The sequence below is a fragment of the Taudactylus pleione genome, unplaced genomic scaffold (assembly GCF_031769625.1).
Source record: "Taudactylus pleione unplaced genomic scaffold, aTauple2 ptg000352l, whole genome shotgun sequence".
Taxonomy (NCBI): Eukaryota; Metazoa; Chordata; class Amphibia; order Anura; family Myobatrachidae; genus Taudactylus; species Taudactylus pleione.
The window spans coordinates 13,675,823-13,692,303 of record NW_028284753.1 but is presented as its reverse complement, the minus strand read 5'-3'; the positions used below and the strand labels follow the sequence as shown (position 1 = coordinate 13,692,303).

The 16,481-nt window shown below is 40.5% G+C and overlaps 1 protein-coding gene across 3 annotated transcripts in view; it reads left to right on the top strand.

Moving 5' to 3' along the window:
• The window catches only part of KLF8 (KLF transcription factor 8), a 95,205-nt gene extending 80,888 nt beyond the window's left edge, over positions 1-14,317 (top strand). For 2 of the 3 annotated variants that reach the window (XM_088444288.1, XM_088444289.1), the window contains exons 4-6: positions 2,028-2,127; positions 5,824-5,966; positions 12,122-14,317. In XM_088444288.1, the coding sequence (XP_088300414.1) occupies positions 2,028-2,127; positions 5,824-5,966; positions 12,122-12,303 (425 nt within the window). In that variant the 3' untranslated portion in view covers positions 12,304-14,317. Of the gene's footprint in view, positions 1-2,027; positions 2,128-5,823; positions 5,967-8,382; positions 8,412-12,121 lie in introns of all 3 variants that reach the window. The other variant, XM_088444290.1, reaches the window with a different exon arrangement.
• The last annotated feature ends 2,164 nt before the right edge of the window (positions 14,318-16,481 follow it).

Genomic DNA, 16,481 nt, shown 5'->3' with positions numbered 1-16,481 from the left:
GGTTGTAGACAAGCCTCTCAAGTATTTTAGAGGCAAAAGAGAGAAGAGAAATGGGGCCATAATTAGAGAGGAGGGGATGAAGGTATTTTTTATTTTTTTTTAGAATAGATGAGACAAGAGCGAGTTTTAAGGGGGAGGGGAAGATGTCAATGGAAAGGGATAAATTGAAGAGGTGAGCAAGGTAGGAGCAGGGAGAGGGGATGAGATCCAGGGGGCAGGTAGAGGATAAAATAAAGGGAATCTGTATGAAATATCGCCGTCCGCATGGCCGGTGGTTCGATTTCCGGCAGCGGCAGCCCGACACTGGAACAAATCCCGGAAACGTGAGCCCGACAGCACTGGAAATCCCGATCGTTGTAAGGTAAGTATAGACTAACCTAACCCCCCTAATCCTAACCCTCCTTAGGGGTGCCTAACCCTAATCCCCCCTGTAAGTTCCTTACCCTAACTCCCCCCTTCCCCGCTGCCTAAACCTAAGTCCCCCGGGGGGGTACCTAACCCTAAGTCTCCCCCGGGGGTGCCTAACCCTCCCTCCCCCCTAGCCTAACCCTCCCGGGGGGGTACCTAACCCTAATTCCCCCCCGGGTGCGCTAAACTCTACCCCTTTCCCCCCCTCGCGGCTGTCCACTCGCAGCGCCCGGCATCCCTTTGATCAGGATGCCAGTCTCCCGGCGTCGGTTTTGGAGTTGAAAAAGGAGGCAAAGTCAGTGGCAGTGAGGGAGGCTGGGATTGGAGGAGGAGGTGGGCGGAGGAATGTATTGAATGTGGCAAAGAGGCAGCGGGGGTTGGAGGACTGAGCAGAGATGAGAGACTTGAAGAAGATTGCTTTGCAAGGGAGAGGGCAGAGCTGTAAGTTGAGAGAATTAACTTGAAGTGGAGGAAGTCAGCTAAGGAGCGAGAGTTCCCCCAGTGGCGTTCAGCAATGTGTGAGCATTTTTGAAGGAATAGGGTAAATTTCGTGTGCCAAGGTTGGGGCTTGGAGCAGCGAAGTGGGACAAGAGAGTTGGGGGCAACAGTCGAGCGCAAAGGTGAGGGTGAGGTTGTAGAAGGAGGCCCCCTGCTTAGGACAGGCAAGGGTGGATAGAGGGGCGAGGAGAGTATCAAGCAAAGAGGAAAGAATAGCGGGGTCAAGGGCATCGAGATTGCGCCTGTTGATGGGAGATTTGGGTTTGAGGAGGGGTGCAGGAGAAGTGAAGAGATTGAAGGAGAGCAGATGGTGGTCAGAAAGTGAAAAGGAAGAGTTGAAGTCAAAGAGAGTGCAGAGATGGGAAAAGACTAGGTCAATGGAGTGGCCGAGGCAGTGGGTGGGGGAGTTCCATTTTGACGGAGGAGAAGGCAAAAAGTTTGGTGGAAGCTATGTCAGTGGGGATGTTGAAGTCTCCTAGGATCAGGGAGGGAAGGTCAGAGGAGAGGTAAGTTAGATTGTCGTCTTGTACCTATGGATGTAGCATTGTACAAAAACATTAATTAAATAATTTGTAAATTGCTGAAGAGTATGCTAGAGCTTTATATATAAATGTTAATAAAATTGGGGTACTTTTAGGTAGTTGTCATTGATGACCACTTTTTCATTACTTCTTGAGAGAGACTTCACTTCACTTCATAGGGTCTAGGGAAATAAGCAAAACTAGAGTTGTGGCTTCAGTTATGAAATATGTGGGCAAACCAAAGCACAATCTCCATAATCCACCACATAACTGAACCTAAGGATGACAGGTCAGCACAATTTACTTAATTCAATCATTAATTTTTTCAGAATTTCTCAGTAAGATACTTTTGGCCTTTGGGGTGCTGCAAAATAAATGTTGATACTCTTTGGTGCCGTGATTCACGAAAGTTTTGGAACCACTACTGTAAGAGATTGATGGTTTGTAGTAGCAAAAGCCTTTGGAGAAACCTTTATTTCTAGTTAAACCATTGTAATAATTATTTGCTGCAAGAAGTGTTGTTGATGAAAAGGATATTATTTAGTGCCTATGGGTGAATTTATGATATCTGAATAAACAATACCTGATTTGATTTCACAGGTAAATTTGATCCAGACTTGATGTCCCCAGTTGAGATAAACAGTGACAGTGATGAGAGTCTTGTGGAGACATCCTCCTCCTTCCATGACACACCGCAAGGGTAAGAGGAATGATATCACTACAAACATCTGGGTATTGCTGAATGTAGTTCCAGTCTTAGCAAGTTAAATTATTTGGCGTTCATATCTATTTACAGGCTTTTCAAATTGAGAGTAGAGCCGAACATTGTTTTTAAACGTGTATTTTCACAGTTTCTTTGGGTTTCTTATTCTCCCCTAGTCTTTATAGATTCACTCTTTGATATTGTACCTGGGAATATACCATGTATTTCACAATTGCTTAGATACAGCTTTTGATATTTCAATGTAATATGTCTTTACTGTGCAGAGATTTTTAAACGTGCGCCCCTCTCTTTATATATTGTACTTCTGCCAATAATACTATCAGCATTATTTAAGTTTATAGTATGATGAAGGTTCTGACCAGCGGGCATGCTCCTGCCAGTGATAAACTGGAAATAATGTAGCGCTACATGTTGTAATAGTGAGTGATACAGTATTACCATCTGGTACTAATAGTTTGTATCATCTCTAGATACAAAACCTACTGCAGTGATACCCAATGTGTGAATTTAGTCACAGCAGGCCAGTATTGGGTGCACAATCTTTTATTGACACATTCCAGCATTAATATTATACTATTTTTCTTTATTTTTTTTTACGTGGTACCTACACAAATAAAACCATACATTTTTTATGAAGACTTTGTATTTTCAGAAAATACCATTAGTGTTTTTACTCATTCTAACATGTCAAAAAATTTAATCAAAATGGTTAAAAAAAGTGTTTTTTTAATTGAAATTTCAAGAAAGGTAACCAAGAGCAAACATGTATTTTTTTCCATCTTCTAGATACCACAAATAAATACTTTGTGGTTCTTGTTTCACCAATAATCCACATTTCCAAAATCCTAAAAAGCCAGTTTCTATCTGTAGGTTTTGCCAAAAAACCTACACTATATTTAAACATTTATTTTTATTTAAAAGTTTTGCTATCTCTGTTTAAATGCTTCCTATGTGAAGGAAGAATAAGTAAGGTAGTCCAACCAGGCCTACCATTTTAAAAATTAGACAATCGACCGCATTAAATGAGGAGGGATCATTTTTTACTTGATGCTAGATAGGAGATATGGGGGTTAGATCCCCCGATTATGTTGGGGTCGGTATGGGGGAGATGTGGCACAAGGTGCACTTCCTCCATCTATGGAAAATATTATTTTTCCCTAGAGCTGGGTGATATTGTCTGGCGATCACCAGATAATAGCTGCAGAGGGGGCAATATAATTAGAAAAAGCGAACACCCCTCTTTCAAATATGGGTGCCCACAAAGTTGCCAGTGTGGATATGTGGTGAGTGGGCACGTAGTGCCCAACCCCCATATACTGAAAACGTAAGTGTTTTTTGTAGCGCAGGGAAACCATAGTCTATTGATCACCAGACAATAACTTGTAGGGGGCCACTTCCATGAACTCACGGACGGATCCCAGCAAGGTAAGTTGTGCTTAATTTTTCTATTTTTTTAAGCCACACCCCCACCCCTTCCCTCAAAGCGGAAATCCTCAGTTTTAGTATACAGTACATGCGGGTGATGAGTGAGATTAGTTTTCCGCAGCAAAAGGGTTAATTGTTCCAGGTAAAGTTCTTGAACATGACTATCTGCAACCACTTTGTCACTGCGTATTCCATTTATGCAAATAACTAGAATAAATACTCAATACATAAAGTCAGTGACCCATCCAATGCATTTAGATATTACAACGTACCTCTTAATCAAGGGTTAAATGCCCCTCTGAATGTAGCCGTTCCTACCACGCATACCGTGTGAATACCGTGTGAATACGCATACCGTCAGTAGATGGGATGTTCTCCCTCACACAGAAGGCATGAGTCAGAAGTCGTCGCAGTGTCGATGCCACACACAAGCGGTCGCTGTTTTCAATCTGCGCAGAAATCCGAGTCGCACTGTGCATGCGTCTTGATGAATACCGCCAAAAGACGCAGAGCAAATTTAGGGCAGTAGGGCAGTATTCAATTAGTTTCGTCTTCACGAAAAAGTTCTACTTACCCAACTTTACGCCTACATTGCATTTTTTGGATGCAAAAACTTATCGTGCGCGTCCCCGCTTTTCGCCCAATGGTGAAAATAAGTATTCCAGTCAAATTTGGGGGACTTGAGAATGGGTGCAAGCATCTTTTAAATTCTCTAAAGTGAAGTTTATAAAACGTGAAAAACGCACCTGTCTCATGCACCTGCAATCCCAAAAACACCTGACCCATCCTTGCAGACCCCTAAGAATATTATAAATAAAGAGCGCTCAGTTATAAAATGTGAAAACGCAATACCTGTGGAAACAAATTGGTTAGTATATGATGTTTATAGCCCTTTTGATATTTAGGGAAGTCTGTAGATGACAAATGGGTGCCAACATATTGCCATGCGGTGTGATGGTAGAGTCAGAACGGAATATCTACCGGTCTCTCCCTAATGCTGCCTACCTTTGGGGGCTCCCGCTCTGTCCGACTGGTTCCCTGCAAACGTGTTCGTCTTCTTCGTCCATGTAAACAGCGCGATGCTGTGGCGGTGTAGTGCTATGACGTCACTGTACGTTCGGTGAACCAACGCGTTTCAGGCTCCTGGCCCTTTTTCAAGGATAGCATTCCTTTCTTGTGAGCTCCATTTTATTTAGGAAATTAATTGGTTCAATTAAAAACACTAATTCTATAATTAAGTGCATTTCTTTTAAAGATCATGAAATTCTATGGCATTGCGCTTTAAATATATGTGAATGTATTAATAATGGAAATATATAATTAAAAAAGTATAAAATTGTACAATTAATATTAAGAAATGATTCTTATATATAAAGCTTAATAGAACTAATTAATAGGTATTTAGAGGAAAGCATTGATTTTTGTATCCACATTTAAACCTGCCTAAATAAAATGGAGCTCACAAGAAAGGAACGCTATCCTTGAAAAAGGGCCAGGAGCCTGAAACGCGTTTGTTTAGCGCACATCGGACGTACAGTGACATCATAGCACTGCACCGCCACAGCATCGCGCCGTTTACGCGGACGAAGAAGACGAACACGTTTGCAGGGAACCAGCCAGACAGAGCTGGAGCCGCCAAAGATAGGCAGCATTAGTAACATCCAAAGCGCAGAATATATTATCCTTGCAGACCCCTAAGAAGGCTATATCGCTAGTTTTTATGCTTGTCTCCCCACTTTGTACTTTTTCGCTCCCAAAATGAAAGTACTTTTTTGGAGCTAAATTCCGACCACATGAAAAGCTGCGATTGGCGATACTTTTCCACAGAAATGGCTTTTAGCTTCTAATTGAATACGGCCCTTAGACGCAGAGAGGTAATTTCTCTGGGTGTTTGAGTGGTAATAGGGGTGGCTAGCCAAACACGAGCATGTCTTGGTCAGCGACTAACTTTTGACGCAGTTGAACGGAGACCAGCGGCGGCCACATTCAGATTGATAATCTGTCCCTCCATAGGGCTGGTGCAGTGTGAGCCTGATTCAGAGCTGTACGCTATTGCAGACACAGACTGAGCAAGTACAAATACTGTATCTCTTCTGTTGTTGTCAGGCATGGGTAACTCTGGTAGAGCTCTTTGCACTGTTCTGCTAGGCCTAAACCTATGCAACTCAACTTGCTCTGTCTTCCTAATGATCCCATTTCATAGTTTTCCTTGTTTGATTACATTGGTTTGATTGCCTCATTCCCCAGGTCACGCCTCATTCGGATGCAGCGCAGTAGCACAGGTTCTCCAGATTTAAGAAAAAGGAGGGCTCATCAGTGCGACTTCGAAGGATGCAATAAAGTGTATACTAAGAGTTCTCATCTAAAAGCTCACCGGAGGATACACACAGGTACCTTGTGACTGGGGGATTAACTCATCACCCACTTATGATGGGCAGCATACATAACAAATATTTGTCTGTCATTCAGTGTGTATATGTGTGTGTGTGTGTGTGTGTATATATATATATATATATATATATATATATATATATATATACTGTGTATATATATATATATATATATATATATATATATATATATATATTCTATCTAACTGTGCAAAAGTTTTAGGCAGGTTTTGAAAAATGCTGCAAAGTAAGAATGCTTTCAAAAATAGAGGTGTTAATAGTTTATTTTTTATCAATTAACAAAATGAAGAGGGAATGTCCAGGGGATATATCTAAATCAAATCAATATTTGGTGTGACCACCCTTTGCATTCAAATCAGCATCAATTCTTCTAGGTAAACTTGCACACAGTTTTTGAAGGAACTCTGCAGGTAGGTTGTTCCAAACATCTTGGAGAACTATCCACAGATCTTCTGTGGATGTAGGCTTGCTCAAGTCCTGCTGTCTATTCATGTAATCCCAAACAGCCTTGATGTTGAGATTAGGGTTCTGTGGGAGCCATATCATCACTTCCAGGGCTCCTTGTTGTTGTTTACGCTGAAGATAGTTCTTAATGACATTATCTGTATGTTTGAAGTAGTTGTCCTGCTGCAGAATAAATTTTGAGCCAATCAGACGCCTCCGTGATGCTATTGCATGATGGATAAGTACCTGTCTGTATTTTTCTGCATTGAGGACACCATAAATCCTGACCAAATCCCCAATTCCATTTGCTGAAATGCAGCCCCAGACCTGCAAGGAACCTTCACCATGCTTTACTGTTGCCTGCATACATTCATTATTGTACCACTCTCCAGCCCTTCAGTGGAAACTGCCTTCTATTACAGCCAAATCTTTCACATATTGACTCATCGGCCCAGAGCACCTGCTGCCATTTTTCTGCACCCCAGTTCCTATGCTTTCGTGCATAGTTTAGTCTCTTGGCCTTGTTTCCATGTCGAAAGAATGGCATTTTGCCTGCAATTCTTCCATGAAGACAACTTCTGGACAGACTTCTTCTAACAGTAGATGGGTGTACCTGGGTCCCACTGGTTTCTGCCAGTTCTGAGCTGATGGCACTACTGAACATCTTCCGATTTCGAAGAGAAGTAGTGCATCAGATGAAAGACACATCATACTTAAGTTTCCTTGGCCGACCACTGCGTCTACGGTCCTCAATGTTGCCAGTTTCTTTGTGCTTCTTCAAAAGAACTTGAACAGCACATCTTGAAACCCCAGTCTACTTTGAAATCTTTGCCTGGGAGAGACCTTGCTGATGCAGTATGTATACCTTGTGTCTTGTTGCTGGGCTCAATCTTGCCATGGTGTATGACCTGTGACATGAAACTGTCTTCCACAACCTCACCTTTGTAGCAGTGTTTGGCTGTTCCTCACCCAGTTTTAAGCCTTCTACACAACTGTTTCTGTTAATGACTGTGTTTCAACCTACAAATGAAAATTAAGATCATTATCACCTGTTTGGTATGATTGATCGTACACCTGACTATATGACTATAATCCTACAGAATCCATGACTTTGTGCAAGTGTACCTAGAAGAATTGATTAAACTATTTATTTAATTCATCTAAATGACACACTAATAATAATATATATTTATTATACACACACACAAATAGTCGAGTCAAATTATGATGACCAATAGCCAGAGTATCCGCTGCTGGGAGTGACTCAATAAGGTGCTGGTAGGTTGGCTCAGGGAAGACAATCCATATGTATGGGTGTACATAACCAAATCGGTTGACTGTGCCTTCCACATGGATGAGTGGGCACAGAGAATGCCATGAAAATATTCCCCAGACTATAACGCTGCCACCACCATCTAGTAGTGTTCCAGCAATGGTTGCAGAGTGTTTGTTCTCCGATGTTTCTCGCCTGACATGCCATTCCATCCATTTGATGAAACAGAAAACTTTACTCATCGGAGAAGGTATCCCTTGACCAATCAGCTGATGGCCAATTCTGATACAGGCGTGAAACTTGAAGCCTTTTCCGCCGATGCACCTTCATTAGAATAGGTGCAGTGACCATCCGTTTGCTTTGGAGCCCTATACGCAGCAGGATTGCAATGGTGATTTCAGTGGTGGGAACTGGGGGGGGGGGGGGGTTATTAAAATTCTGTCCCACGATTAAAGTAAATCTGTTCACTGATATGTGCAGGTTGTATGTGTTTGACTGTGGGGAATACAGGGAACACTGGTAGGAAACATGATCACATACATTGTTGCAAAACACGATTCTTGGTAAGATTGAGTGTTTCAGCTGATTAAAGTCAACCTTAACTCGGGCAATCTCAGACCAGACACGATTCTTAGTAAATTAACTCCTAATAGTTCTTTTTTTTTTTTTTTTTTCAAGCTTAAAAGAAAAACAAAAAGATCAATCAGGTTTGAAAATGTAGCCTTTCCTACCATTTTGTTTTCTCATACTGTACCTAGAGTGTCATTGCACATACTTTATTCTATTATATCTGCAAGCGATACATAAACAGCAAGTAACTTGGGGAGGATTTATTAAATAGATGCATATAAGTATCAAGCTAACTAAGCAGCAGCTTAATTATCACTGTAAAGTCTGTGATGAATAATGCTGGCTGAAAACATCCACTCTTGGAGGGGTATTCAATATGAAAGGTTAACTTCCCTGGCGAAGTTAACGTTTCATATCGGAGTTTTTTTCTGCGTAAAGGTATGGTGCGCGCTCCCGCTTATCCCCGTATTCAAAATAAAATTAACGAAAACTGGAAACTCCGAAGTTGGATTTGCGTAAAGTTACGAATTTTTCCTTAAAATAATTGTAAGCCCCCCTAAAGTTGTAAAAACATGGGGGAACACTATGGGTACCCCCGTTTTAGCCTTTAATTGAAAGTCGGGGATTTAAATAGCCGCAGCAGGTGTTTTTTTCCCGACATTGAAGAAGTGATGCAGAAGAGCACTTAGGTTATTTTTTTCGGTTTTTTAAGTGGTCCCATCAAATTTGGGGTACATGAAAATGGGTACTAGCATATTTTGATGTCCCTAAAGTAAGTTTTTAAAAATTCAGCATTTGTGCACCTGCCGCTATAATTCTATTCTTCAATACACCTGCCGCATACTTGCAGAATAGCCCTGAACCTATTTTCCTATTGTTTAACAATTTTTTTTCCTTTTTTTTTTTTTTGCACCCCAATTTTTAAATTAATTTTTGGGGTGTCCCTATTTTTTTTTTAAACTTTTTTTTTTTGACACAGTTGTTTTTTTAAATGTCAATCTCAGGGGTGCAGGCTATTTTTTTTAAGCCTGCACCCCTAAACCCCAATTCTGCACTTTTTTTCGACACCTATTCAATGGTGAAAACTTATCACCGTTTTTTATCAAAGACTTTTCAAAACTGCGATAAGTCTTTGAAATTGAATACGGTGTAAAACTAAAACCAGTGATATTAACGCAAAAAAGTTAAAAAGTGCGATATTAACGCAGAAAACGATGTTATCGCACCCATATTAAATACCCCTGTTAGTATGAGTCAGGGTTTTCCAATATTGTCTACAAAGACTGCTTGTTCTCACTGCTAAGTGTTCTAATGCTTTGTGCTGTACAGATGTTTCTTCTTTTACCTATCGTTTTTAAGCCACATACTGCGTGATGCGCCAAATCCGCATGCCAAAACCAGATATGGCGTATTAAGTCGCTACACACTATAATACCAATTTTCAAATCTCAGGTGGAAACTTTTCGAAATTGTACTGCATCTTTGGTAAACAATATACAACCGTAAACTGTAACTACTGTTTTGTTGTGACAAATGTATACTGTTGCTGTACATTGCTACATGTTGTAGACTGCTTCATGTCATGGAGACTGTCACGCAATGCTTAGTGACAGGGCCATTATGAATTTTATTGCATTGTGGATATACAGTACTACTGCTGACTCTTATTACTGTACACGTTGATGGTCACATCAGATGTGACCAAACAGAGAAGTTCCCCTGGCACGGTCAGCATCCAAGTCCTTAGTACTGTGACTAATTTTATAAAGCTGCTTAAAACAACTCGCAACAATTCTGTTTCACATACAGTACTGTATCTTATTGACATGTGGGGGTTTATGGATAGGCTACCGTGCCAAAGGGGGAATTCACTACACGGTCGCATGATGTCTGCCCATGTCAAAGCCAGTGTCACATATTGTTTTATATGTGAAAATTAACTTACAATACTTGCAAACAGTATACAATAATAAGCAGTAAATTGGTTGCAATATTGGTCCAAAAGACGTCCATTAAGCAGTTGATATATAGTAATATAACCGGATGCACAATAGTGTAAATACTGCTTTGTGCATACGTGAAGTTGTGACAAGATCGCATTACATGCCAACGTGTCCCACCGGCGGCAGCTACTGGTAGGCAGTTTTTCGTCAGTTGCCTTGCACAGGTCACACACTGCTATAGTTTTCATCAATTGACCATTGGCCACCAAGTAGTTGAGCTGTGAACTGCATGGAATGAAACATGCCGTATCTTATCATGCCTTGGCGCGGCTTTGTTGCAAGTTTTGTTATGTGCCAAGGACGTCTATGTGGCGCAAGTTGAAGTCTATAAGAACATGTAGTCAACCTATAGCGAATGTGTTTCCTCCTAACCGACATTATCAAGGCTCTTCTTGTTATCAAACACATGAGGTATTTCACCACTGAATTACATAATGATTGGCTACTCAGATCATATCCAACATGTTATAAGCAAAGTCTTTCATAACATTACACAGTAGTTCTAAAAAAATTTAAATGAATATTAATAAATACAAACCTTAAAAGGAAGAAAAAATATTTATTTGTAAATAAATATTCTTAAGTCTTAAATAAGTAAAGAGAAATGGAATGTCTCTACCTGTCTGTTTAGATCACTGGTTAATCATGCGCTTCCTAAATAATGACTCTGTCCAATTAATCTGTGAAGCAGGAACACACTATCAGATGTCATCCTACACTACAATGTCTGATAGACCTCTTATCAATCTGACTGTAGCTCTAAATGAATCGCTAACTAAATAATGGCAGTAACAGCCAACCCCCCTCAATGTTACTAATTAGTGATTTCTTTGTTGCTTGGATATCTGTTACGCTTATTCAACCAAAACTTCTATTTCCCTGTACACGAGCTGAAGCATAATAGTGAATGTTTGCTGCACACAAAAGACATGGGGCCTGATTCACTAAGGATCGCTATTGCGATGGCAGCTGCGATTACACACGCAGTTCTGATTGCAAAAAATGCTAATGTTTGCAACTGCTCGCCCGGCATAGAGACGCCCACTACTGCTTTCATACATCCGTAAGACCTCGCAATCCTTTGTATACATTGGTACCATCAGCCCCTCACACAGAACTACAGCAACTCTGACCTGTCTCAGAAATTGCAACTCTTGTTGCACACAGTGAGTACTCAAGCTGCGTATGCACGCCCTGGAAGCAGCGCTCAAATGGACAGGCACGCCTGCGTTTCTCCGTCCACTCCCCCTTCACCACCCCCAAACGCTGACGTCTCGTCACTCACTTTGCGATGGCTTTGTATCTGCATATGTGATCGCAATACTGGCTGAGCCACTGCGATGCATGCGTAGTAAGCACCCTGTCTGTGACATGTGCGTGGGGTAAACCGGACACATTCACTGCTGTTGCCAACTAGCACACAATTTAAGATAGTTGCCGCATTAGATATGGTTGTAGTTGTTGGTTTTCAGTGAAAACACATACACTTTGAGGCACACTCTTCATTAAGCCTCTGATCTCCAGTTGTACATTTTGCAAACCGTCTTTAATCTAAATGTAAAATGTTATATTTCTTAATTTCACTTTCATAAATTCACTTCTAAAACATTTTTAGGCATCTCCAATTGCTGGCGATATCCACAGAGTGCTGTCAGAACGCTGACACTTTGTGGCCATCAACATCACCACTTTTTGTTTTCCCCCTTAGAGGGTCACAGGAAAATTGTCATTGTTGGGGTACCGTATTTTATCACTGTGTGCTTAGTGGGAAATCACTGTTCGACTGTTGCAACCCCAGCAAGCGGATGACTGGGCACATTACTTACTTTTCTTTCTTATTTTAGGAGAAAAGCCGTACAAATGTACTTGGGAGGGATGCACATGGAAATTTGCCAGATCAGATGAGCTGACCCGACATTTCCGTAAACACACAGGCATTAAGCCTTTCATGTGCTCGGACTGTGATCGAACCTTTTCCCGCTCAGACCATCTGGCCCTTCACCGTAGGAGGCACATTATGATGTGACGGGACTCATGGACACGAGGTGGCATGGCAGGACTGAAGGATACTTTGATTTTTCATCTACTTCTTCTGACTTCACCGATGGATACAATGTCTCCTTGCTGCAATATGTGGTTACAATTCACCTTTTGGTATCTCCTCATATACAACTATTGCTGCCTATTTTTTCTTTCCAACACCTCCCTTTCCATCAAATTTTCCTTTTTCATTTTACCATTTTGAACTCCAGTTACCTCATCCTTTTATTTCTTATTTTTTTTTTTTCTGGTCCAAGTCCTGTCTTTTCCTGTCACCCCACACTAGCACAAAAGCACAGTATTGAAGAACCCTTTTCCTACTCTACCAGCATCTATGCTTCTCTTTACTCCTACAGGAGTATTATGGACTTGTAGCTTCCCCCCTCCGTCAGGCTTGGACATTGTAAAGCGTAGTGAAGACTCTGAAAGCCCCTGAGATACAGGAGGAATTGGAACAGTGGGAGCCTATCCTCACTCACATGAAGCTGGATGGTTCATTTTACATTTTGGAAATGGCAATACGCGAATTCAGCACCTGAAAGTTTTCATAACACATAATTTGGGACTCTTGTACACAAATGGCGAATAATCTGCAGTATATAAGTGATGTGAACGCTACATCAAACATGCCACTGTTTTAGGGTCACTTTAAAAATAATGGAATTCGTCCCTTATTTAACAAATTAATAATTAGACGCTATCATTGAATTTGTTTTTACTTTTTAACGGTCTTTACCCTCCATTTATATTAGTTTTTGTTTTAGTGTAGCAAAACGTGTGCATATAGCTGCCAGACTGTAGGAGTGTGGGTGTGTTTTTATAATATATATATATATATATATATATATATATATATATGTATGTATGTGTATATATATATATATGTGTATATATATATATATATATATATATATTCAGCATGGTGCGGCACTCGTAGCTTATATCATCCAAATAAAGGCTGCGGACAGCGTATCACTTATCAGCGTTTCAATATATTATATCATATATCATATTGGGGAGTGCCAGAACTTGGATGAAATATAAATATATATATATATATATATATATATCCAGCAAAGACGACGGCACTCAGGGATTTGGGAAAAAAGACAGCAAACAAATAGTATTCAGATAATAATAATAATAATAATATCTATATATGTGTATATATATATATATATATATATATATATATCTCACACATAGCACACACCCTACACTGATGTGGACTGACATAATGTCCACATCACATAATGTCTGAAGTTAGACATTGGTCTGATATGACAAAGATAAAATTTAGGAGCATATGAACTCCTCTGATGTGTCCACCCATGTGTGCATGTATATATGTAATTACATATTTATAAATGCTACATTACTTGCACATCCACACAACCGTTTTGAATCTAAAGTAATAGACTCAACATCAATCTGATGGTTCTCATGCCTCGTAAGTTATCAGCTTGTTCCTGAAGGACGTAAGGTGTGTGGCAACCTTTGCATTTTAGCTTGTGGGAAATGGGGGAGCATTTTAACCCGGCCATTTCTTCATTTATACTTCCTGTCCTAACCCATTGTACAGCTGCTTTTCTTTCATCTGTCTTTTTAAGTGACTTTGACTTGGGAAAAGCTTGAGAATGCAACAAACAGAAGAATGGGACAATTTTGCGGAACACTTTACTGTGACTTAGCTCTGCCAGCATTGGAAGGGAGGGAATTGGTATAAATAAACAAATAGTATCAAGGATATTGTAACAAAATCTTTGTCATTGTTTGAAGCTTTTCTTTTAGGTTAAATCATGGAGAGAAAAAAATTGAGTATTTGTGTTTGGAGATCATGAGTGTGCTCACGAGTGAATGGCCTCTGCATAACATTGGCATTTTGTATATTTCATTTATCGGAGTTTGTCACAAAGAGAAATGTCCTAGAAGAACATGAAATTATTGATATGGATCATGTTAACTTCACTTTTATTGCAAATTAAAATAATCTGCCAGTGTTTCTGTGTGCTTAGGTCTATGCATATTTTTCATGATAGTGGTTTTGTTTATTATAAAAATGTAACATTGTAGCATGAAAAAATGAAATGCTTACATACAGTTCAAACACTGCTGTCTGTTTCAGTGCTGCTTTGCTCTCTCCATTGCACCTTATAGTCACAAATATAATAGTAGGCTAAAATTTGCTGCTCCCCCCATTAAAGCTAGATTTAAAGGGGCAATTTGTTTTAAGGCAAAAGCAACCTACAGTAGTGTAGTCTTGTCTTAAAACTAATCGCTGCTTTAAATCTAGAGGCTGGATCACCGGAATATTGGCGGGACTAGCAAATCGGAGCCTATTACATTTGGGCCATAAGCTCTTAAGCAGCAGTTGGTGACTGGTTGGGTATGGGATGCCGGCGCTCAGGATCCCGGCGGACAATATCCCAACGCCGGCATCCAGACAGGGTAAGTATCCTAACCCTCCTCCTTACCCTAACCCTCCCCGGTGCCTAAACCTAACCTCTCCCCTAGTGCCTAAACCTAACCTCCCCCTCCCCGCATCCTAAACCTAACCCTCCCCCCATAGTGCCTAAGCCCTAATCCTCCCCCTAACCCCACTACTTACCTTCAGGGTGCCGGGATTCAGATAGGTGTCAGGATTCCGGCGCCGGCATTCTAAGCGCCAGCTTCCCACACGCCGGGATATTGACAGGATCCCGTTGGGGACAGCCATTCCACTTAGCACCTAGTTTTCATTACAGCTTCCTGTAGAGAGATCCAAGCAGCGCCTAGGCGAGGAACAATAGTCTCTCTTATTGTATATGTACAGAGGTCCATGCTCCACACAATAAATAGTGAAGGCTAGAGGGGAGGGGTTCCAGGAAACTATTATTTGATGGAAGGGAGTACAGTAAAAAAAATATGCAGTATATTTAGTGTATGTGTGTGTTTGACACTTCTGCTTCTGTATATTGAATGGGCCCAGGTGTCCTTCCAACCTCCTTAGATTTGCACGGGTGGCACTCAAGGATGTGAAAAGAAGAAAAGATACTGCAATGTAGATGTGTCTGACATTTCAATTACTTACTGAACTTTCTTCCGGGAGGAAAACAACATTCAGTGAAATAGGCTAATCTTATAGGCCTTTGCAAATCCGAATGCCACTCTTTACTGTGCTTACAGGACACCCCGGCGCACATGATATCATTTGTGACAACGCATGGGTGGCTCCGGCAACAGAGCTAAAGGAGTAAATGTAATAGCCTGTGACTTGCAGGTATCGCCAACTTTCCAGCGAGTCCACCTTATGTTTTAAAGGGGCCATTATTTAAAAGGCAAAAACAATCTGATTTTGTCTTTTAAATGATTGCCCTTTAAAACGTTGGTCAGACTCACTGTGAACTCGCCAATGCCTGCAAGTCGCAGGCTATTGCATTTACCCCAAAGACTGTTACACACGTGTATCACATACCACCGCCATTAAAATGAATAAATGCAGAACAAAATATTTTACAGTCTAGTATTGCTTTTTTCTGTGGACAAAAACGCAATCGGCGAACGCCTCTGCATCTGAAAACCCTAAATATACACTGTATGCACTAGGCTAAGATGCTCTCACCCCTCTGCCCACACAAAAATACATTCACAAAAAAGATTTGGCGCTTCTCTAGAAATAGTTCTTGTGTCTGGTGAAATTAGCACTCTTAGAACAAAGAATTACCTGCTCCTTCACTTATAAAATCCTTCAGGATCCTCCTTCCCACCGAAATATCTTACTGATGGAAGTTTTGGAGAATCTCTTCATGTGTTGTTTTTTTTATTTCCAAATAGACCTGAGGAAAATAGATAAGATGTACAGTATGTGCAGATAACTTCTTATACAGTTTTCCCCTTGTAAGTTCTTCTTACTACAGAAAACATAATTTGCAGTGTATCTAAAAGAAGGACACTTCATAAATTAAACTTATTACTCCAATGATTCAAGATTGTTATCCAAGTAGAATTATGGAAGAGATAAAAAAAAGGACCTCTATGGTGTAAATACAATTTATTTTCTCTCCCCCAATACTATCAAATACTGTAACATTAAAATTGCATATAAAAAAACCCCACTGGGGTGTGGATGGGTTCCTAGCAGACTTTAGTTGAAACACTGCATATCAAAATGGACAACCGCTATTT